The following is a 24,611-nucleotide window of genomic DNA, read 5'->3' as shown; positions in this document are numbered from 1 at the left end:
TGAGTATGTATAAATAAGTCTGAATAAATTTTGAAATAAGTGTAAATAGGTGTATATAACTTATAACTAAAAAAAATTTAATCTTTTATTTATTTTTCCATTTTTATTGCATTATATCTATTTTTAAAACCCATTTTTGAATGTTGCTCCAAAAACCCATTAGTTTCCATTCTCTCAACAGAAAAAACTGTTCTTCACCTTTCAAAAATATAGAAACTGTGCCTGTGTGTCTGCACTGTTTTGTATTTGCAATATATATAAGAAAGTGGGTAAATATGTAAGTATGCATGTGTGAAAGAGGTGCACTGACTTGTGGTCGAGAACATGTTGTGTATTGTCAAAATCGAAGTGCTGAGAGCTTAGGATGTATTCAAACTCGTGCACACGCTGCATCGCGTAATCCATGTGTGCTGCTAGGTGGCAGTTTAGGAAGCACAGCATGTGTCCGTAGAAAGAGAACCGCATCGACACGCCACCTTTATTCCCCTGTGATGGTAAAGACATCATGTACATACGTTATATTATCCTAATTGTTTGCTATATAATGAAAATTAATCATTCTAACAGTTTAAAAACGAATATTAAAACAAAAATATTTGCATGTGTATTAAATACCCAATAGCCAAAGAATCCGGTGCGTGTGTAGGTGGTCTGAATGTCACGGATAAAAGGAAGATGGACCTGTTTAGCAAACAGGAGCAGGAGAAGACCCTGCATTCTCACAGAAGTCACCTAATAGAAAATTTAACAAAAAGTAAGCAAAATAGTTTTTAAAATAGTTTAAATACATTTGATTAATTAATACATTAACATTAAAACATTTACATCATCATAATGAGACATTATAATGTTTTCTGGGGATGTGTTTACACTGGTACCTTATAGAATAAATATAGTTACATTTCGAATGGAATTTTTTGGAATTCCAATTGTGTCCACTAGTGAACAGTCGATAACCTTAACAACGATGGAACTATAAAGAATGGACATTTGGTGTCCCCCAATGAGAATTGATTTCCTTTTGAGTCTGGTTCCACTCTCATACCCATTAGGGTTTCTTTCTCTCCTATTTTTCTTTTTCCTTTCTACTGAAACCACTGGTTCACTCATTAGGAATAAATGTATAGAGACTAATTTATAATGCTAAAATGTTTGGGGTTCCCTGGTGGTCTAGTGGTTAGGATGCGGCGCTCTCACCGCTGCAGCCCGGGTTCGATCCCCGGCCAGGGAACCGACCCCAGCCATTAGGGTTGCACAAGCCTTAGTGCCAGCCCCAAGCCCGGAAAAATGGGGAGGGTTGCGTTAGGAAGGGCATCCAACGTAAAAACATGTGCCAAATCAAACATGGGGATGATCCGCTGTGGCGACCCCTAACGGGAGATTAGTTTTATAATGCTAAAATGTTTATTTATAATCTATTTATTTCTGTACAGCTGATTTGGTACAAGCGTAAATTGTTAAAATAGCTATATGAACTGAATTGAATTGAATTTTATTGAATTTTATTAAATTTTTATTTAATTGTATTTAATTGTATTTTTTTTTTATTTTTTATTTTATTGAGCTGAACTGAACTGAACTGAACTGAACTTTATTGAATTAAATTGTACTAAATAAAGCTAAACTGGAATAAAAAAAAGAAAAACAACCACTTATATAACGGAAGAGCAAGTGAATGAGAGTGGCCTGCCCTGACAGCAGTGCCTAAACCCAGTTAATCATACTACTCAGAAATAGGCCAACCATACAAAATCCTGATTCCGTCACAATTCCGCTGATGAAATACAAAGGAGCCAATGTTCTCTCTTCTAATGAGGGGCTGCATAAAATCGTCTATTGTTTTCCTACTCTATTTTTAACCGTATAAGAGAACAACAGCATCATAACCAATTTGAATCATATAACTATTCTCCTAGTACAGTGTTGTACCTTGACAAAGCCATTTGGCATAAGAGTGTCCATGAAGAGGTGGCTCCACGAGTCTTCCGCTATCAGATCAGACATATACTTCACTGGGGTGGCTCTCACCTCCTGCAGACTGCAACACATTGTTAGCATGTACATAAGAGTTAATATTAGCAGGATGTTTATCCCTGCAAAACTGAATATATCAGTTTTAAAATAACCAGAAAGTCCCAGGTAGTTAGTCTTCTTTAGACAAAGGAAGAAAATAAGGAATGTATGGTAAAACTGTATAGTAAAATTTGATTAGCATTTAATACCAATGTGAATAGAATCATTCAGTTACACATAATTAACATTTACTTTATGTTTCTTGTTTCAAACTTGTGTATGTTTCTATGGTAAAAATGAAACTGGAATACAGACGTCAATTAATATAATATCGCAGTAAGATTCAGTAAGTAATATTTAACCTAGTTACTCTAGTAATTATGACAAAATTGAACATAAATCATGTAAGTACAAAGCTATTAAAAGCAGGAACAAATGAAAAGTAAGAACCCCTCAACTTAATTTAAACCATTCTAATGGTTTAAATTATGTTCAGCCCAACATCCTTTATAGCAGTAGTATGTATCTCTATATAACAAAACTAGTTTTAGAGGCCTGATTTACATTTATAGGTTTCCTTTACAAGTGAAACAATAGTCAAATATACCTAAAGGAACAAAAGATTGCATGTAAATAAAAGTCTCACCCTATTACAAAAAGATCAGTCTTAAAGTCAGAATCAAGCTGTAACAGTGACCTCACATGAACTGGAGGATCTGCTGTACCGACGTTCCATGTCACTATATGAAGTCTGAGAAAGATGGAGAAATCAGGAGAAAGGAAAATGATCACATGAAAAAAATAACAGACAGGAAATGCACACGTTATTTTATTATTATTATTATTATTATTATTATTATTATTATTTCAGACACATTTTGATGAGTACCAACATGTTCAGTAGAAGTTTCCTGCTTAAACATCAAAAAGCAGAACCTGTAACTTGTAAACCTGCATAATGGAGCATAAATTGAGAACTAAAATGATCAACATGGGTTGTATGTTTTAAAAAAATTCATTTTGATACCTTTTACAGTAATCTTTAATGTAATACAATGTCTGCTATTCATTGTAATATGCCGAAATCAGCTAACCATATATTTGCCATTTAAGATAAATTATGTTTAGGCTTCTAAAAGCTGACTTTCAATCTTGAGAAAAGGTCTGGTAACATAATTTGACAATTTTTGATTGAAGATTCCACCCAAGACAAAAGCAGGCACCTGCAGAACTCCCTGCTTTGTCGACCACAGAGCTGAAAGGCTTTGTCCAGGGTGCGGGACACTTCCTCGGCAGCTTTCTTTACCAGAACTGAGGTCTTCCACACATGTAAGCAGCTGTAAGAGACTCTGGTGTAAATACATCCTGCTGGACCTGGTACTGGTGTTGCTATCTGAACGTGCCCGTGTACCTTCCAATGCGGTTGCCATTTTGTTATCAATGCTGACCTCCTGAATACGGTCTACAAAACTAGTCCCAAAGGGCAATGTACACGATTTAAGATACTGTCCAAAAATTATTTTAGGAGTCCTAATTTTAACACGCACAAAAAAAAAAACGCACAGTGGAAGTTATTAATAAGGATTAATATTGAGGCTGAACGAGCAAAAATGGAAAGGTCAGTCAGATCTTCGGAGAATGGAGTCCTATAAATTTCCTAAAGCATGTTGCTCTTTCCTTGATATCTTTTGCATTTTTCCCACATATACAGTAGATGCTTAAAAACACACAGTTTTTGCATTCCATTTGACTGCAACAGATGTCCATGTAGGTCCACCAAATTTCCAAAAAAGAAACTCGAAAGTTTCTGTAAGAGGCTCCAAATACACTGTGATCTTTACACACGTTTTTTTACTGTATTTGAAAAAAGAAACCAGAACGCATTGAAATGCTAATAGGTTTTATGAGAAAATTCGCACTAGTAATGTGATCATTTCTTGGAGGTCAGTCAGAAATAGAAATAAAATGTACATTTGTCTGAGTATCTATAAAGCAGAATGTGAAATATGATGCCAGGGACTGCAAAATAATACATAAGAATAGTTAAAATATTAATGATAAAACTATCACATATGGAATCTTCAAAATCTCAAGCAAAGTCGCCAATCAAGCAATAAAATCCGCCAATGTACACATCCGGCAATTGAACCAGTCCGTGTGGAAACAAAGCAAAGTTCAGTTTGGTGTCTTGATGATTTACATAATTGAAAACATTTATAAGAATATTTTGTGTTCATGCTCTATGATTTAATAATATACATACATTTGCATAAAGGAGAAATGGCAAAAGTACGCAAATCCCTCAAGAAGAAGTGCAGATGCACAGATTTAAAAGATTCTTTTAAGAAAGTTAAAGTACTGACCACTTTTTTACTCAAGTTAAAGTAAATAATTTTGGACTCTGACATATACTTAAGTAAAAAGTAGCTATTACTACTACCTGTTTAAGCGTCACGCTGGTAACTGGACCTCACGTCATATTAATATATTAATATAAAAGCATTTCAAATGCTGTTATCTAATGAATGTATCAAGGCTGAACAGCCACCATATAGAACACAAGCAGAGAAAAGATGATGATGATCAGGTGATCAGGAATGTCTCTGTTCTCTGTGCTTTGCTCATTGTTAGCTTCGTAATCTATCCTACATCTGTGGTGTGTGAGAGAGGAAATAATACACCAGTGGTAGATTGAAAACACAGCACAATCAATCAAGAAATAGGTTGATGGGCTAAAAATGGCATGCCATGAAAAAAAGAAATGATCGTGTCACCAGATAGATTAAATCTAAAGTCACAAGCCTGGTTTGAAAATGTAAGAGGTAGAAAGTACAGATATTTGTGTAAAAGATTTAATGAGTGAAAGTAAAAATTTGTCAAAAAAATAAATAGTAAAATTACTGAAGTACTGATACCAGAAAAATCTAAGTACAGTAACAAAGTATTTGCTTCCCATCTCTGGCATAAAGCATCTATTTTTGTCCATGCCCATGTTGATTAGAGTATTAAAAACTTGAAAAGTATTAATTTAAGTTACATTGAGAAGGGATAAAAAAACGTGTGATTAAGTTGCGATTAATCACAAGTTAACTCGTGACTAATCGCAGGATTGTCATGAGTTAATTCGTGATTAATTGCAAATTAATCACACGTTTTTTATCCCTTCTCAATGTAACTTAAAATTCAGTTGAAGAAAAAAATTATCCTACCTGTTTGCATGAAGTCTTTGTCCGCTTCGGAGGGTCCCAGCTTTCATTGTATAAGATCAACTAATAAACGTTCTCTAAAGCATTTACACATATTGGAAATTCAGCACAGTGAACACATTGTCCACTCGGTCATATACCCTGCATGCTAGTGCCACTTAAATGCATTCTCTCATTGGTTGTTGATGGATGTGACACAATGGGCTCTGCTGGATGGAGATTCTGAATGGTGAGAAACCAGTGTCTTTGAATGACTTACATTCCTGAGTATAAAATGTTTAAGGCTGGCTTGTAATTGTGTGGTCAAATAAATTGCTCAATGACTTAGAATTAAACAAGAAAGACATTTTTATTAATACAAAAAAAAAAAAACACTTTTTGATGGACTAGGCTTTTTTATTGCTAGCTAAAGTTCAGCATGCATGGAATTAAGAAGAATTTTAGAACTGATTGTGACCTCCCAAGTAGAAATTCAAACCCCCTGCATCATGATGCAGACATTCATGGTAAAGGACAAAATTGACTCTCAATGCTCACTATTCTGTTTCTTGTCAATCACATTAGCTGTTAATGGGTCTATGAATATGTGTATGTAGAAGAGGGCAGATATAATTTTTGTCTGGATGTGTGATGCCACTTTGGATACAGAAAGAACACCAATTTAACCAGATGAGTTTTTAAAAACAAACAAAAAAAAAAACCCGAAATCACAATTGATCATTCAGAAACAGTGAGTTGGACAATTGACCTCTGGTGGTCTGGAGGGAAAATATGCACTGTTTTAATGACATGCTGTTGGATTGAAGATTGTAGTTATATACATCAGTTATTAAAGCAAAAACTGCCGAGCAGAACTAGCATACCTGATGACACCCTTCCTTCATTTCTTGACTGCTGCTCGTGTCACATGACTGACTGCACCGAAATCATGTTGTAACATAATTAGTGCTAGTTTTTCTTATTAATTTGTCAAAATTTTGGTTGTATACTATAGAGGTGGTAGCTCAGTGGTTAAGGCTCAGGGCTACTGTTTAGAAGGTTGGGGATTCAAGCCCTGGTATCATCAAGCTGCCTCTATTGTTGCTCCAGTGCAAGGCCCAAAACTGCTCCAGGAGCCCTGTATCTTGGCAGCTTCTAACATCACTATGCATAAAGCAACTTTCTTACCTTTTTTGTATTCTCATTTTGTTTTATGGTCTCTGTGTCCTGTGTTTTTATTTCTACACTCTCCTGATGTTATAACAGTGTCTCCTGAGTAGCGGTCATTTTCTATAGTAGAGAGGAAAATCATTGAAGTCATTAAGATCAGTGTACGGTAGTGTACACTTAGATTTTAGAGTAGTTTTGATTTAAAATAATCCAAATTTACAATTTTTTTTTCCATATTGTATTTTATTCACATATCCATGTAGTTCAGAAGATAAAATGACAAAAGGCACAAATTCACATTAAAAGAAAGTAAAAACAGATGACAAGCAAAGGAGCAACATTTAAAAAAAAAGGTTTAAAAATAAACCATTTCTAGTTCTGAAATAATCGATTTGTAAACCTGACAACAACAAAAAAAAAACAAGACCTGGAATAACAACATAGCTATATGAGAGTCTCTTTGCACAATGATCTGCTTCCTGTACGGGCTGAGGAAATGAATCATTTGATGTTCTGCTTTTAAGCAACCTCTTATTCAGACTCTTATTTTCTTTTTTTTTTAAATAAAAGTTCTGGATAAAAGCTGCCCTGTGCTGGTCTTAGACCAGTTTCTCTGACTTGTCTGAATCACTCTTTTTTAATTTTATTTGAGTAATAATAAAGAAATGCCCAAACTGTTCTAAAACCAGTAAAAAGTGATGCTGACAATTTTGAAAGACCTCACTTGTTAAAATAGGCAGCAGCAGAGTTAAGAGACTGTAGACATACTGCAGGTACGACGACGATAAGGAACAAAAAATAAATATTCTTCAACACTATCCTGCCAAAAAGGTGAATTCTGAGGACACTGAGAGGTCATTAAGTTAACAATTTATTCGATTTCAAGAACAAAACAGAACGGCTCAGAACTAATTTCTCATTCGAGTTGTTCGTCGTGACCGAGCAGAACCAAAACCGTGCTCGGTAGTTTACTGCAGTTCAGATTGGCTTTCATGACGCTTACAGCAGCACTGGAGTTGTTCCTTAAAATTCACCTTTCTGCAACCACAGCATGATGTAAATAGAAAGATGAGTGCTAATGGATTGGCAGGACAGTCTGACAAATATAAGACATACCTATAGGTGTGTATTAATCTATATTTATTTATATACTATGTACAGTTCAATACATACATCCAAACAGCTCCATGATTGGGTTCCTGGGGCTGACGCAGATGTGGAGTATTGCTGATGGTATTGTACAGTGTTGAATGTTAAACTCAGCTACATGGACGGGCGTGTGAGATTCAGTCTATCCATATTTTCAACATCTCTCAAACACTGACACTTCATGAAACACACACACACTCATACACACGCACACATACACACACGCACATACACACGCTGTTTTATATAGAAAATATATAGTCAGACAACCAAACTCCAAATAATTCTTGTTTCCTGAATCCAGTCAAGTGCTGACACTAAGAAACGTTCCGGGAACCGTAATCACTACGAGGCGATGTGATGAGATAACGAACGTGAGCATTATTGCTAAAATTTGGATAAAAGTTTCCTTTTATCAGATAGAAGTGTGAACATGGGCCAACGACTTTAAAGAGACAAAAAACCTTTGCTATCTTTCAAGTCTTTGACCTTCTCAGAGCAAAGTAGAGCAATAATAAAAAATAAAAGAAAATCATACACAGAAACATATTTTTCCTGTACGCTGTGTTCTTTGTTGATTTGTGGAGTCGTCTCAGCAGGAAATTTCTCGAGACAAGACGGACATTCTAGCGCTAATTTGCATGCGCGCACAAACACGTGCTTTTCTTGTTTCTTTAACCTTCTTCTTGTCCTTTCCTACATACACCCAGGGAAAAAAAAAAAACAAGGACTTCATGACGGCAAAAATAGAGCATTAGAGAATGACTAAGCACAAATGGTGCATACAGAGGACAAAACAAGGTTGTGAAAAAATCCTAAATGTTCCACAGAGACATACCAATCAACACCTGCTCTGTGAGACAGAAACGAAGTGCTGGTAATCTCGTATAGACTTCTGAAGTGCAGAAAGGCACAAAGCAATCAGTGCAGTGTTCTTATTTTACTGACTATCTTTTGCCTTACGATGAAGGAATAATATATTTCATCTAATAGCCTGACATCCGGCCTTAACCACTAAATACCTCTCAAATGAGCACCTGTCATTCTGGAGGCCTGTTTTCAAATGCGATCCTGCTTCAGTGGGAAGGGGGAGTTAAATCGATTATTTTTTTTTTTTATATATATAATAATAATAATGACAATCACAAGAAGTTCAAAATAGAACACTGAGGAGAGTCAGCTTGGTCCGCAAAACACGTCTAATATTAATTACTAAGATGAATTACTGGCCGAAGAAAGAAAAAATATCACCCGAAATTTAGGGAAAATATACAAAACCCCCATATGATTTTGACATACTTCTTATCATGAATATCTCTTTGTGGAGTGTCTGGTTTTGTGATGGTGCATGGAAATTTATCGTTATTTATTAACTTTTATTCCTCAGACTCTATTATCAACCTGGTCAGAGGAGCAGAATTTCAGTTTTCAATTATGAACCGTCACCCAATTCGTTTGAAAATTTGTATTATTACGTAAGTGAGTGACAGAGAAAGAGAGAGACAGTGACCGAGATTAACTCAGATTACATTACTGCTCAAGAAGTAGGAGGTGAAAGACAAAGAATGAGGAATTGAAAAACTCACAACAGTGTAACATGAGGCCAGTCATTTATAATGTATATTTCAGGGGAATTTTTCCTAACAAGTGACAACAGGGGAAGCTTATAATTTCACAATACGGCAATGCGGCCGGCACCTTACACACCAATATAAACAGCAGCACACTCCGCCTATATACAGGAGACTTAGTCTTCAAGAGCCACCATTCCTTTTACAGGGTCCTTCACTCTCATCTGAGAAAGGAAACAAGAGCGAGACAGAAAGCAAGACTGAGTTATTTTTTCTTTTTAATAGCAGCTCAATTAATACGCATCAATTAATACACACACAAGGCCCTTAACCCTCTGTGCTCCAGGGGCGCCATATTATGGCTGACCCTGCGCTCTGACCTCAGCTACTGAGCAAGCTGGGATATGTGAAGAAAATCATTTCACTGTCCTGTAATGTCTATGTGACAAATAAAGGCTATTCTTCTATTCTTTTATCAATTGTTGAATCTAACAACATTTACGTCCTTTCTTTTATTAGTGTTCAGAATATGATTGCAACATTATTAACAAGCAGAGAGAGACACAATTTTCATCAAATGTAAAAAAAAAAAAAAGGAAATCCAAGTGTATATAACTTAAAACAATAAAAAAAAATTAAAAAAAAAGGTTTATATGGACAATAGAAAGCTTACTTGGTTGCAAAGCCAAAACTCATTACCCTCAACTACATGGAGCCTAGTTGAGGGGGTTGGCAAAGATCATAAATTCTTAGTCTGAATATTCATTCATCTGCTTAGAGCTGCATCTACACTAATCTGGATAAATTAGAAAACACTGTTTTTCGTCTAAAAACGCTCCAAACCCACACTACTTTTAATGGTTTCCCAAAAGTTTCCAATAAATGTGTTTTCAAACTAAAAACGTATTGGTATAAGACTCTGAGAAAGGTTTCTTTAATCTATTAGGTTTTAATGGACCAAGTGGCAGTAGAGGTGTGGTCGAGTGACAGCTGCGGGTGGAGAGGATCTTGACAAACCGGCAGTTCCCGACACATAATGATTCTCATCGTTGGCTTGTTACGGCCAGGCTACTTAGTCCTGTCTATTTTAGGTTTGGCTGTAAGCAGGGTGCACAGGTTGCTAGATTGCAAGGAGAGTTTTCCAATTTATCTACAGTACCTGGTAACATGAACTTTATTGAAGTCTGCAAAACTACAAGCTGAGAAATATCATCACAGCCAAAATATCGTCTGGGTTTTGGCACCACTGTTTTTTTGGGGATAGCCTAAGGGTCTCTCTATATGCTCCACATGCTTTGTCATGTTACATGTTTACTAAGCATAACATTAAGCGGAGCCTCCACATGATTTCTCTTGTTCTTTCCAATTTAATATCATTTGCCAAAATCACTAGAACATTGTATTTGCATTATGTATACAGAGACTGAAATGCTGGTTTAAACAGTAAATCAGGTTAATTATGTACAGCAATGGGGCAGTGTGTATTTTTTTTTTACATGTTTTTTCTGTGTCTGTGTGTGTTTCCTAGAAAGTTCTCCAGTTTCCTCCCATGAGGAAAGAAGAATGGGCTCTCCTCAATTACCCTCAGTTGTCAATAAATGTGAGTGTGTGTGCATGGCACCCTGCAATGTTCCTGAAATACACTATGACCCTGACCAGAATAAAGCAGTTACTGTAGATGAATGGACAGCCAGAGGCAGACATTTAGTTGACAGATGCTAAATTCGTTTGGAGAACGTCGGACTAGTTTAGATGCGTCCTGCTTCGTTTGGCTGCTGCTCCTCACGCTCTATGCCTTATTATCAGCTTCATTCAATTATTAGGCAGACACAAACTTGAAGTGAAATTGTATTTGGCTTCTGTGTTATTTTTTCTTTTGAAAGGAATCTTATATATGAACATACACTACATGACCAAAAGTTTGTGGACACTTGAGCATAACATTCTATTCCACAGTTAATCCCATTTGCTGTTATAAAAAACTCCAAACATCTGGGAAGATTCTCCAGTAAATTTTGGAGTGTGCTTGTGAAGATTATTGGTACTGCTGTAGGGTGAGGAGTTCTGGAATGCAGTCAGCATTCCAATTCATCCACTTGTCCTATTCAAGATCTTCTACTCCAACCTGGGTAAACCATCTTCATAAACCTTGTGTTTATGCACAGTGGTATTGTCATGTCATTCTGGTTGTCATATTGCTATAAGTGAAGGGAGAATTTCAAGCTACTGGATACAAAAACATCAATACAATTGTGTGGCTCATGTATTCAAACTTTGTATTCACAGTTTAGGGAAAAAAAACACATATGGTTGGAAACAAATCAAGTGTCCCAATCCCTTTGTCCATATAGTGTATAGAAAAAATACTAACATTTGCCATTAGATTAAAAAATTTGCTTAATAAAGAAGAAAAATCGGTATTATAATAGAATATATAAACTGATTGCAGAGCAATGGTCTGATGTCCACTGTATATTCTGCCTTCCACAGATTTTTTTATTCTGTGTCTATTTCTCTGTTGCTCACCTCATCCAGTTCCTTCCTGGTCTCCTCCTCCATCCTGCGAATGTCATCCATGTTTAGTTCAATCCAGTTATCAATCCAACAGAAAAGCTGCCGGTGGAAATTAGTGAACAGGCGTTTCTCTTGCTGTTGACAGAAAGAAATGGAAAGAGAGTTTAATATAGAAAACAATGACTGATACAGAAATGATACTAAAATGATCACCTGCATATTAACTGTACATAGTTTTTATATACACACACACACATATATATATATATATATATACACACACACATTTTACACACAGTTTACTTTATTTTTCTATGAAAACAGTTTTGGTATTACATCCTTTTATATCTGTCTCTAAAAAATAAATCAATACCTACCCGAATGCTTTATTTACAACTGCATTAACCACTTTTTTCTATTCTTTCTTCATGTCTAAATCACTGTCTAGGTGAAATCACACATACAGTTGTTGGAGACAGCGATTTACAAGCAGAGGACAAAAAGAGGGTTTGTTTAAGTTGTTTTGCTGAAAATAGCATGCTGTTTTTTCTGCTTGAATGCACTTTACATTAAACTGCTCCCTAATTGCTCAGGAGGAACAAACTGTTTCAAACATTTCAGATACTTCTGACTTCAAAATCTGTCACAACACTCCATGAGGTATTTGTAAATTGGAAGTTTACTGTAATATCCCAAACGGGTGAAGTTTTGCCAGTTTTTGATAACAATAACACAATAGAAACTGGTATCTGAATCAAACAATATAAAGGTTGGTATTGTCAATTCTGTAAAAAAAAAAAAAAAAGACCTGACCAATCGAAGTTGTATAAATAACATGGCGGAAAAATAACTAGCAAATATGATATGCACTGCTTACGAATTAATAGAATTCATTCATAATGAAATATTTTACTTAAAACTCATTATTGTTACAGTCAGTGTTGAATAGTAGCTGGATACAAGAAGCAGTGATAGTAGAACAAGCAGCATTGCAGAAGCTGAGTTATTTTATAGTAATGTAGTGACTGCAGTAAAATGTAGTAAAGTAGAGGTGTAGTATAAAATATCTAGCTTTTCTGATAATAAAAAATAGCTTTTCTGTAATAGGAAGTAGTTTCAATGCAGTTTACCTTTACTCGGTTGAATGTAGTACAACTATCTACTTTGATCAAATGTTGAATGTAAGTCGAGTTATAGCTTAGCGATTTTACATCCTGACTAGCCTGTAGCTAATGTTACACTTCCAAAGTGACTCCAACAAAACTGCCAACATTATAGAAAAATAAAACATTTCTAATTAATACTTCATTTTCTACATCTACATTTTCTTTTACAATGCTTGCAAGTTAAGCTACTGATTTTTTTGGCTAGAAATCTGTTATTATCAATAGCAACAAATACCAAAAAAAAGAAATCAATGAAATTTAAGATCCAGGGTTGTGGTGTCAAAGAAGAATTTATTCAGCAGAAATAAAGAGGGTTTTTGCAGGTAATCCATTCCTAAATAAATTTTTTTCAAACTAAGTATTGCTAAATGTGCAATTCCCCATATCTGAATTATAAAATCTGTTTTATGTTTGTGGTACAATCCAAGAGAGATTCGCTCCAATACCAGTAAGCTGTTTGGCTGTTGCATGTCGGTCTCATTTGTAGTCGTAATACAGTATAAAGTATACAAATTATAATAGGACAAGAGAAAGAAAGAACTACAACACAAAGAAAACTAACAAGCAAAAACATTTTAAAGTGCTGCTGGAGCATTTCAATTAGCGTTAGAGGTAGCTTTACATGGAAATTGGAAAATTAAGACGTTATTATTATTTAATATCAGCGAATTTATGTTGTTTTAAGACCTAAAATGTAGATTTTTTTACTTTGGACTTTTTTTTAAGTACCGCACGGAAACCCTGAATAAAGCCAGGCATTATTCAACAAAGCACCCAAAAGCACAGTCCACACACAGTCTTAATATATGCTCTTATTAGTCATATGTCTAATGCCTACATTACTCATTATCTTCTAAAAAGCAGCATGTAATTTAAATATGGCTGCTTCTGAGCTAAAACTAATACCTATAGCACTACTACTTAAACAATTTGGCTGAATTTTTTGAACATCTATTACTCTTGACAAAACACAATATGTTCAATATGCTCAAGTGTGCTGATACTAATGACCAGCAAAGCCTTCTCTGCTGGCCTAAACACTATCAGAAGCACTAACCTACATTTACAACCTAAATTCTAATACAGTGGAACCCGGTTATCTCGCCCTCGGTTACCTCGACAACCCTTTTAAGTCGACGTTTTTGAAGTGGAACCGCCAAATTCTCGCTTTTTCTAAGCATTTTTTATCGGTTATGTCGCCGAACCCTGATATCTCGAGCACAAGGGGGGAAAAATTTGCCATTTAACGTCGGTTATCTCGGTGCAGCCGCAGAAGAACTCGCGAAAGTGGCGGAAAAATCAAACCTTACAGCTGCTACAGGTGTTGTTTTGTATACTGGTGAATCTCTGCTGGTAGTTACTGCTAGTGTTCGTAGTGTTAGTAGGGGCGCGTCGCGGCTTTGGGAAGAAAAGAGCAGCCGTTGAAAGAGTGCCGGTGGGAAGACACGTACCGGGAAACGCATGAGCGATAACAACGACCGCCGTGAACCAACATATACCAACAATAACGGACAGTGAGAGTGTGGAAGTTTAAATAGGAGCTGGTGATGATGATAAACGAGCACCAGATGTGCGCGATTGAAGCCGGTAGCTTCAGAGAAAGCGGCCGAGAAAACACCTGACACGCTGAAGGGGGCGCCGAAGGGGACGTGGCAGGTGGATTCCTGACAGATAAACATGTACTGTATGTATTTTTATAGCATGCCTTCATCAAACAAATCGCAGCAACGCTGTTGTGTAAAAAAAAAACCTTCAAAAACACGTGCATGCACATTCTCATTTATTAACGCACATCATGTACATAAAGAAATTTCAAGCACGTTAATATACTGCCACAATTTTGATTTTCGTTTATCTCGATCATCGGTTATCTCGATGCTTTTTGGCAACCCCCTAGGACATCGACATAACCGGGTTCCATGAAATTGTATTAATTTATTCCTAACAGTTTATTCTTATTTCATAGCCTTTCTCTTGGCTGCACTGCTTCCAGTACGTGTATGTGGATGTTACATTTCAGAAAAGAGTTTGTTCACCACTTCCAGACCAGTGGTACCACTGGATTACAGCCTCTGAGGAGCGGTGCAAATTATGAATCTGCATCTCTGGTGAGTCGTTTGTATTTTATTAAATTTTAAAAGTTTTTGTCATGTTATTAGACAAATATTGATTCTGAACTGCTCCAGATGATGTAGGTGGCACAGTTGCGTATGTAGTGTAGATGTTTCGAGCTTGCTTTAGTAAAATGGTATTCACCCTACATACGCAAAATGCCTCGCTCTCTGTAATGCCACGCTTTGTTATATTGCGTTTTTGTACAGTATTGATGGTTCCTATAATTGCGAGGTGATAGTGGTGGTATTAAGAGTTGGATTAAGTCGGGTAAGTCCCCACTGAAGGCCCAGGTACCAAATGCAAAACTAATGATTTCATGCATGACAGAAACACATGATAATGGACAGTTTAAAAATAAAAATGACCATATATTCTAACCTCAACTTACATCACTGTAGTGTTTGACTGTTTGTATTCTACTTATATAATGCTTTTGTAATATTCGAAGAACTGCTTTAAAAATGACTAAGAATTTCATTTACACTGTTTGACAAAGACCGCATAGTTGACAGCTTGAGCGTATACGGGCTTCGCAGAGGACCATTTAAGGCCGCACATGTCCTCGGAGTTGAATGCACCAAAGCTCACCTTCTGAATGAAGCTCTCCACTTTGTTTTGCAGTCCCCACCACTTGAATTTCACAGTTACCAGCTTGTAAGCACACATGTGCGGACATTCTGTCTTTTTGGGTAGTTCTTTCTGTGAACACGCACAGATACACAATGTATGTAAAAAAAAAAAATAATAGAAAATCTTAATAAAAAGAGATATTAGACAAACGATATTGTGAGCATTGTGCACCTTCCAGTCAGGCCCCAAAGGTCCTCGGCCAGTCTTGACAGATTTAAACTTGGCTGGATCTTCTTCTGGCTTGTAGTCCTGCAGAGGGCAGCATTACACCACACACATAACAGCTCAAAATCACATGCCTATTTCTCCAAAATGACCCATTCAGCTGCAAAATGACTGAGTGGGGACAACCGAATGCACTGAACCATTGAGTCAGACACTTCATCCTCTGTCTGGTGATTTATTTCTGTGGCTCTAGAGTCCTGTTTACAGGTTTCTGACTTCATGAAACAACACTTGTTTATGAAGACCTGCTCAGTAAATTGTGTCAGACCAGGAAAGATGTATTGGATTACCTGGACTAGACCTAATACCAATACAGCAATGTCATCACATAATTAAGTCACAGTTTAAAATATATTCACGCAGTGAGATGTTATACAAAAAAAGCATAGTATTTGTAGTCAATGTACATAAACTGATTAAATTCGCATGCTCAAGATACTCTACACTGTATACTCCAAATTTCAGCGAATTTCCTGTTTGGGTAAATGGTTAATGTTTTTTTTTTTATATTTATTCTCCACAATGGGAAGTTGGGAAACAGGGCAGATCATATTCTAAAAAAAAGCACTATTGATATTTGAGATACTGATATATAATCAAACTCGTATTAAACAGGAAAAGATTCTATAAGACTTAAAAAAGCATATATAATTTATAATAGTGTGAAAGAAGGCAATGAGTTGTGACTGATTTCTAATAACTTTTCTCAATCTGAAGTGAAATTGTCCCCTGAGCCATGATGGTTTGTGTTTTTCTGTTTTTTATATGCATTTTTACATTTTAAATTGTTTATGTTCAAAACGGTTCAACTAGATTCTGTATATTCGGGGGTTTCAAATGACAGATAATATTCCTATTCATCCTTCCTCTTTTACTCAGCCTAGACAAGAAGCGCGTCCTTACCTTCGGCTCCACATGACTTCTGTCAGCGATGTCAATATACACCACATCGACCTTCTTCCAAGTGTCAGGGTCCAGACCGTGCACCTGCACAGACCAGGAATATACACACACAAAGTCACATCCTCTGAGAAAAAAGTGACCCCCAGCCTGTGGCCTTTCAGCTAAATGAAGAGTACTCACATTCTCCTGATGACCCATGTCAGGTTTATGCCATGTTTCTATCTTGATGAGGAAATTCTCTTTCATGTACTCATTCTGCAGGATGAAATCATTGTTTTTAATAGCATACAGTATATTAAATAAATCTCAGGGAAGTTATATTTGACATTTATTGGTGTGTGTGTGTGTGTGTGTGTGTGTGTGTGTGTGTGTGTGTGTGTGTGTGTGTGTGTGTGTGTGTGTGTGTGTGTGTGTTGCAGTGGCCTGTGTGAGGTGAGGTGAAGGTGGTCATCTACTCACTGTGATTACTGTAGAAATGGAGAGCAAGGACAAGGAAGGAGAAAAAACATCAGATATATTTTATATTGAATTCTTATATATAATATATATTTTATATAATAGATAGATAGATAGATAGATAGACAGACAGACAGATAGATAGATAGATAGATAGATAGATAGATAGATAGATAGATAGATAGATAGATAGATAGATAGATAGATAGATAGATAGATAGATAGATAGATAGATAGATAGATAGATAGATAGATAGATAGATAGAGTTCATTTCCATATAAGGTATACGTTCCTATGCACAGTATATACTATACAAATATATAAAAAAAACTCTGTGTGGTGAGGGGGGGCATGTTTTTATATGTGGATAAGAATTACTGATGGTAGCACAGTATTAACAAGCTGCATTCCTTTAACTATGTCAATGAATTTTCCTTAGGAGGATTGTGGGACAATGGTGTGTGTGTGTGTGTGTGTGTGTGTGTGTGTGTGTGTGTGTGTGTGTGTGTGTGTGTGTGTGTGTGTGTGTGTGTGTGTGTTCGCCATTAGGGTAACCTCAGTTCCCTGCACTGTAACTCCACTCCCACTCTGCTCAATCAGTTAATTATTTAACAGACAGATAGAAGTGGGTGATTGTGTGTGTGTGTGCGTGTGTGTGCGCGTGTGCGTGTTACCTGTGCGACAGTATGGATAAGCATTCCAGGCTTTCTCATGAATGTTAAGAGCTGAAGCGGGTGCTAGCATTCTCACAAACGATGGAACTTTACTACAAAAAAACAAAAACGGGAAGAACAAATGGGTCGAACAGAGGCTTGTGTTACACAACAGATCTCCCCAGCATTTGCAGATGATTACTCACCTCTGCAGGTGATAGATTTTGTGTGTGTATTGGCCTTTTTCTCCATCTTTCTCATACGGTTCGTTCTTCAGGACCTCAACGCCCTCTCCTCCCCCTGTCTCATTCTTACTTGCCTCGGCTACTGAGTACAGCTGACCTACCTGGTACTGTACAAAACAAACACACATACACAAACAGACTTTCTAAGCCCGGCACTTTACCTCTAAACATAAAAACAAACTCATGTGACATTTGGAGTGCATAAAATCCAAAATAATACTTTAATATTCAATAATATACCATTATCAAGTATCAAGTATGACTGCCATGTCTCTCACTTTCTGCCTCCCTCAGCCTCTATTTTGTCCCTTTTTGGCCATTATTTTATGAAATGCACACACACACACACACACACACACACACATGCTGAACAAAGGCTTCTTTCAGTCCTTAATCACCTCTAAGATTGTGCAGAAGCTACTCAGAGCATATACACAAACCTGGCAAACTTGGAAAAAAAATGCACAAATGAGCACGAAGAACAGAAGTGTAATTGTGTAAATGAGTTCAGGCATATTAGTGAGACAGAGACTTAAGTCTTTGCTACGATAAGCCGATTTCAGTCTGCTGCAAAACTTTGCATTTGGTCCTGAGAGCAGTCTTGTTGGAGGTTTATTAACTTTGCTTCTCAATTTAGCTACAGCATCATCAAGATTTCTGTGTTTTCAGTTTTGTAAACACAAGAAAATCATCCAAGCAAACCACATCAACCAGCTAACACTTCGTTTTGCGATATTAAAGCAACAATTTTTCATGGATCGCCAAGAATTCATGAATGACATCCACCCGTGCAGTAGTGATATCTTATCAGTAATATCTTATCAGTAATATCTTCAGCGTACTGTTAACTAAAAGTACTTAGTGGCAGTTCGGCGTGTGATATACATTAGCTATATTTAGCCTGCACTCACATTCTCTCAGCCTCATTGTCCAGCCGATTATTTCGCTCAGTATCCAATAACAGATCATATTACCTGTATACAGACCTCTGACACGATCCTACCTGCAAGCCAAAATTTTTTTTAATCAATCACATGCAGGATCCAGAAATTCGAAACCGAATAATCAAATAAAATTAATAATAATAAAAAAGGGTGCTATAATTCCTTAAAACAGAGTTTTAGGCTGATAGTATCCTAAGTCTGCAACCTAGTGAACCAGTGTTGATGTCATTTATCAGAGGTGGAAAGAGTAATAAAATATTTCACTTGAATAAAAGTGGTGTAATTTCGATGAAATTTTACTTAAGTACAAGTAAAGTTTCCAGTCTAAAAAGCTACTCAATTAAAATCAAAAAGTAGACAAATTAAAATTGACTCTACTTTTCTAGACAGCGTAGGGTGGGGGATTTTAGTGTAGTTCAAAAAGGACAAGGGGACATAAATCTCAAAATGTGTTGCACGTTTGTTCTCCTGCCCATCAACCAATCAGTAGTTACCGGGTGCAATTATTTGATTTAATTTTTTTTTTACACAGTAACGGATGGGATTTAAATTGTACTTAAATTCAATAACTTAAAAAACATACTTATGTCAATGTAAAATTACACAAAATACAGTAGAAGTACACAAAAAACCTACTCAGTAACAGTAACGCAAATAAATGTAATTAGTTACTTTCCAGCTCTGTCATTTAAAGAGACTTTATAGCACTTTTGTACGTTACTCTGGAAAAGGGCGACTGCTAAATGCTGTACAATTAAAATGTAATGGTAGCAATGAAATAGATGACCTACCAACACTAGATTTACTTTGCCATAAAAACCGGGAATTGGAATTATAAATGCTGTACAGTTGAGTATTTGTTCATTTTAGTGCTGAATTTTTTTTCAAAGCTGTTCAGCAGATATGGGAAGACATGCATGTAGAATCAGCTGGATACAAGATCTGCAGGTGGACTTATTTGGTGTATGAGAAGTAGCCGTATTATTCTATATGAATAGAAAAGGCTTGAGATCATATTCAATTTAAATGATTTTCTAAAGGAAGGAACAACATGCAATCTAAATATAGTAGAAAAACTTGAAAACTGGAAATGTCCTGTATACACAATCAATAAACCATTGTTTTCCATTGTTTACACTGAGGAAACAAAAAATGACAATGAAATGATGAGGGATTATCAAATTTCATTACAAATGGCCTATTTAAGTTTTTAATCCACATGCCTTTCATTGCCTTACTAAACTAATATGTGCCCTTATGTAGAAACTATATTTCATGTGGTGCTTTGATAAATAATAAATGAGGCTCATATTTGTACTAGAGCATGCTCTACACTCTATTGTCTCTATAAACACCAGGTGGCCACTGCTTTAGAAAGCATGTAGCAGTCATTTACTTGCATTTAATCCTAGATTTTCAGCGATACAAACTTGCAAACCGTATACACACTATATGTAAAAAAGCATTGGGACACCAGACTTTTCCAGCCATATGTGATTCTTCTGCAAACTATTAGTACGAAGTTGAAGGCACACAAATTATAGAATGTCTTTGGATGTGGTAGCATATCATTTTTTAATAGTTTTCACTTTCTCTAGGAGACCCAAACCAGATCCAGCGTGACAATGCCCCTGTGCACAAAACAAAGTCGATGACAATATGGTTTACATGAGCTCTGAACTGAACCCTACTAACCACCTTTGGGATGAATTGGAATGCTGACTGCACTCCAGGCCTTCTCACCTCACCTACATCAGTACTTTAAGTTACTAACACTCAATAAGCTCAAATCTCAACAAGGAATCTAGTGGAACATCTTCTCAAGAGAGTGGGGGGATAAATACATACCGCAAACTTTGTTCCATATAGTGTATAAAAAAAAAACTCTATATACGTTACAATTTTTACTATGAATATAATATATATCCGTCTAGTCTCACGGCATTTCGTGATATAGTCTATAGTTTATCTCTTTTTTTCGTGTCACTGAGGACGACTTTCTATGTAATGTATTTTAATAGCAAGCATTTTTGGTGCCCCCAGCCAAAGTTTTCTTTCTGCCACTGGATACCTCAAACGCTGTATTGTTTTTTCTTTTGTTATTGATTTTTTGTCATCTTCAAGCACTATTACACATTTACGCAGGAGACTTTATTCTTGTTTTTATTGCTTTATATTCGGAAGCTACTCGCTATTATAAACCTTGTCAGTGATTCCTTCCAGTCAAAATACAGAAAAAGTATTCTCACGGTTAACAAACACATTTATTACAGTATAACCCTTAACCTAACCCTAACGATTACCCTAACCATATATTTTCTGGCTTATTCTCTGATAAAAATGGGGAAAAAAGATTACCTTTGGCATTTCTGTCAGCATTACCCATGATCCTCTGCCTCCATTGCTATGGAGACGGAGCCAGACGGAGGCAGTCATGCTGAGTGACAAAAAAAAAAAGAGGGAAATTCGTGTCCATGAACACGAATCAATAGATTAAAGTTTGTGACTATATAACGAAATGCCGTGAGACTGTGTTGTGTGTGTGTGTATATGTGAATATATATCTCAAAATATAAAAAAATATAACACATGCTTAATTTAAAAGGGCTTTTATCATCTCAGTTGTTTTGCATGTTAGAGTAAAACATTGTTTTACCATTGTCTCACCAACATCCTTGGCTGTTGTACCAGGGATTTAAATTTTCTAAGGCACTCTCTGACCATCCAATCAAGATGGGCTAAAAATGCTGACATTACTGTACGCCTGCTAGATGGCCCTAATGTCACCAACTCGAAATCTGTTTGGATGAGGTAACAGTTGCATTCTCATGTGCTTGAAGCAACAGGCACCCACACTGTTGATCTTGAAGTTACTTAATGCGTATTTCTTTGAACCTGGCAACACATGATGGCTGATTGGATAAAATGTCAAACATAAACATACATTACTAAAAGTGTGCTTTAGTTTTATATCTTGAATTTTTTCCCTTCTGGTAAGGTATGATTCTTTTTTAGGACTTTTTTGTATTATCTTATTTGCATTGTTATATTGTATAGTATTGTTGATTCTATAGGGTTGGTCTATTTATGCTTATTAGTTCTGTCAGGTGATTAATCAAGAGTAGTTTCAATCTTTCTTAAGGTGTGAATTGTGGGCAAGGCTCATTAAATTATATTTACGGTGTAACCATCTCAATCTTCAATGTGCTTTAGCTCTTTATCTTGAATTTATTCTCTTCTGGTAAGGTAGGATTCTGACTTTTGTGTATTATCTCCTTAACTCAGTACTAGAGTTGTTATTTCCACTAAACTTCCCCTAAATGTCAGCTTCAAACGACGGGTAAAGACGTACCTCTTCCTGAAATACTTAAACTATCACTTTCTTTCCTGTTTGTTTTGTCTTTGTTAATAAAAAAAAGTGTGCTATTATTCATTGATAGAGATTTAAAGCACTTTTGTACATCGCCCTGATAAACGACATTCATGACCTAAATCACCTGAATAACCAATGCCATCAATCTCATAAGATACAGTACTCATTCAAAAGGATAAATGTGCAAAAAGACTACAGTGGGAAAAGTACCAGGTACACCCCAGAATGTTTGGAATCTAATATTACCCTCATAGAGTATTGCAAGAAAAAGTTTGATTCATAAAACTGCAATATGACCTTGAGTAGAATTCCAACTTTAAGGTTCTCCCCAAATCTTTGCCAAAATGATCACTAGCAATTTTTTAGTAACAGAAGTCCAGCATATAAGGGAGATCACATAGGTCAAATGTGGCTCCTTACCACAATATGAAATACTGTAATATGTTCATTAGATCCATTTGCTCAATATGTACACTTGTTGCTTTTGCATGCAATGCTGGGACATGGTTTGCCAAACCCACAAAGACAGTTGACCTGGGTATAAGTGCCAAATCTTTGTCTATTTCAGACAACAGATCTGTCCAGTGATGAACCCGTCATGGTATTTTGCCCACCAACACAGCAGCAGAGTAAAACAAGGCCTTGCCTACTATTTCAGGAAAACGAACAGGATTTAAAATAGTGTCCCGTCACTTTATAGATACAGAATTCTGTGCAATATGGGAAGAATCAGCTTTCAAGGAGAAAACGTGCATAGTGAGGATAATTAATCAAACTATCCAGCTCTTCAAAAGGAAAGCACAGTCAGCAAAGTGTTAACATGGCATTGGCATATGTGGATGATTTGCATGTTGCCAAATATTTCCCAGATATGGGCTATCAATTCTGGATTCTCCTTTCACTGACACGAGGCCATTTGATGCCATTGTCATAGTTGAATTGTATGGTTTGCTTCAAGTTCATCCAAATATCAACCGTTCAAACTGAAGAAATGTAACATTTTTAAGAAAAAATAAGGTAATTTTCAATTTCATGGCTGCAACACCTTTCAAAAAGGTTGGAATGAAGCAAGAAGTGTGGAAAAAGTAAGTTTTATTAAAATGAAACAGTTGGTTATAGGTTATTTGACAACAGTTCGGTAAGATGATCTTAGAGAGGCAGAGTCTCCCAGAAATAAAGATTAGCAGTGGTTCATTAATCTGTGTAAGATTATGTCTACAAATTGTGGAACAATTTCAGAATAATGTTCCTTAACATTGAATTGCAAACGCAGTTAAATATCTCATCATTTACAGTACATAAAAACTTTCTTTCGGCTTCTCCCGTTAGGGGTCGCCACGGATGATTTGGCACGTTTTTACACTGGATGCTCCCCTAACGCAACCCTCCCCATTTATCCAGGCTTGGGACCAGCACTGAAAGTGGCTGGGGTTGGTTCCCTGACCGGGGATCGAACCGTGGCCGCAGCGGTGAGAGCGCCGCATCCTAACCACCAGACCACCAGGGAACCCATCATTTACAGTACATAATATCATCAAAAGTTTTAAAGAATCTGGAGAAACCTTTTGCGTATTTCTCATGAAACGGAAAATACAACAAAGGAGGCCCAGAACTGTTGAGCAGCTACAATCCTGTACCAGACAAATATGGGACAGCATTACTATCCTAAAACTTTAGCAACTGGTCTCCGCAGTTTCCAGATGTATACGGACAGAAGACATAATCCTACACAGTGATAGACATGGCCCTGTCCCAAATCATTTCAAAATTGTTGCAGCCATTAAATTCAAGATGACCTTATGTTTTCTTCTAATATCGTATGTATTCTCAGTTTAAACATTTGATATGTTTTTTTTATTGTAAATAGAATATTGATTATTAAGAGTTGCAAATCATTGTATTCTGTTTTTATGTACATTTTGCACGCTGTCCTAACTTTTTTGGAATTGGGGTTGTAGTAAAGATAAGATGAGAAGATATCACCCCCATCTGGGCTCACTGGCTGGAATGCAAATAGATATGGTGTGCATCATCTGATATATGATATAAGAAAAAGAAATGTATATGTGGCATCATATTCTCCTATAAAGAATTTTAAAAGCTCTTGTTATCCAAGTGGAATGGGTGAATTATAGAACATGTTTTGGGCTGCTGCAATCAAGCAAATATATCATTGAACTAAACTAAAGAGAAATAATACATTTTGTGCAGTGTGCTGACTCTGCTAGGACCTCGCCTTTAAACCACTGGAAAGCATACAGACAACATGGTTGTGGGATTGATTGCATTAAAAGTTAG

General features: G+C 36.3%; 2 protein-coding genes across 4 annotated transcripts in view; both read right to left on the bottom strand.

Annotated features, from left to right (window-relative positions):
* inpp5kb (inositol polyphosphate-5-phosphatase Kb) overlaps window positions 1-5,650 on the bottom strand; it is a 14,648-nt gene extending 8,998 nt beyond the window's left edge. For all 3 annotated transcript variants that reach the window (XM_083568233.1, XM_083568232.1, XM_083568234.1), the window contains exons 1-4: window positions 5,223-5,650; window positions 1,930-2,038; window positions 616-732; window positions 311-486 (exon numbers count right to left, since the gene is read on the bottom strand). In XM_083568233.1, coding sequence (XP_083424359.1) covers window positions 311-486; window positions 616-732; window positions 1,930-2,038; window positions 5,223-5,269 — 449 coding nt within the window. In that variant the 5' untranslated portion in view covers window positions 5,270-5,650. The remainder of the gene's footprint in view (window positions 1-310; window positions 487-615; window positions 733-1,929; window positions 2,039-5,222) is intronic.
* A 940-nt stretch (window positions 5,651-6,590) lies between these two features.
* pitpnab (phosphatidylinositol transfer protein, alpha b) overlaps window positions 6,591-24,611 on the bottom strand; it is a 29,564-nt gene continuing 11,543 nt past the window's right edge. The window contains exons 3-12 of the mRNA XM_083568242.1: window positions 17,958-18,103; window positions 17,773-17,864; window positions 17,101-17,108; window positions 16,822-16,896; window positions 16,642-16,725; window positions 15,685-15,762; window positions 15,472-15,582; window positions 11,615-11,737; window positions 9,225-9,312; window positions 6,591-8,213 (exon numbers count right to left, since the gene is read on the bottom strand). Of these exons, the coding sequence (XP_083424368.1) occupies window positions 9,265-9,312; window positions 11,615-11,737; window positions 15,472-15,582; window positions 15,685-15,762; window positions 16,642-16,725; window positions 16,822-16,896; window positions 17,101-17,108; window positions 17,773-17,864; window positions 17,958-18,103 (765 nt within the window). The 3' untranslated portion in view covers window positions 6,591-8,213; window positions 9,225-9,264. The remainder of the gene's footprint in view (window positions 8,214-9,224; window positions 9,313-11,614; window positions 11,738-15,471; window positions 15,583-15,684; window positions 15,763-16,641; window positions 16,726-16,821; window positions 16,897-17,100; window positions 17,109-17,772; window positions 17,865-17,957; window positions 18,104-24,611) is intronic.

The sequence above is a fragment of the Silurus aristotelis genome (assembly GCF_946808225.1).
Source record: "Silurus aristotelis genome assembly, chromosome: 18".
Lineage (NCBI taxonomy): Eukaryota > Metazoa > Chordata > Actinopteri > Siluriformes > Siluridae > Silurus > Silurus aristotelis.
This window is presented reverse-complemented; position numbering and strand designations above follow the sequence as displayed.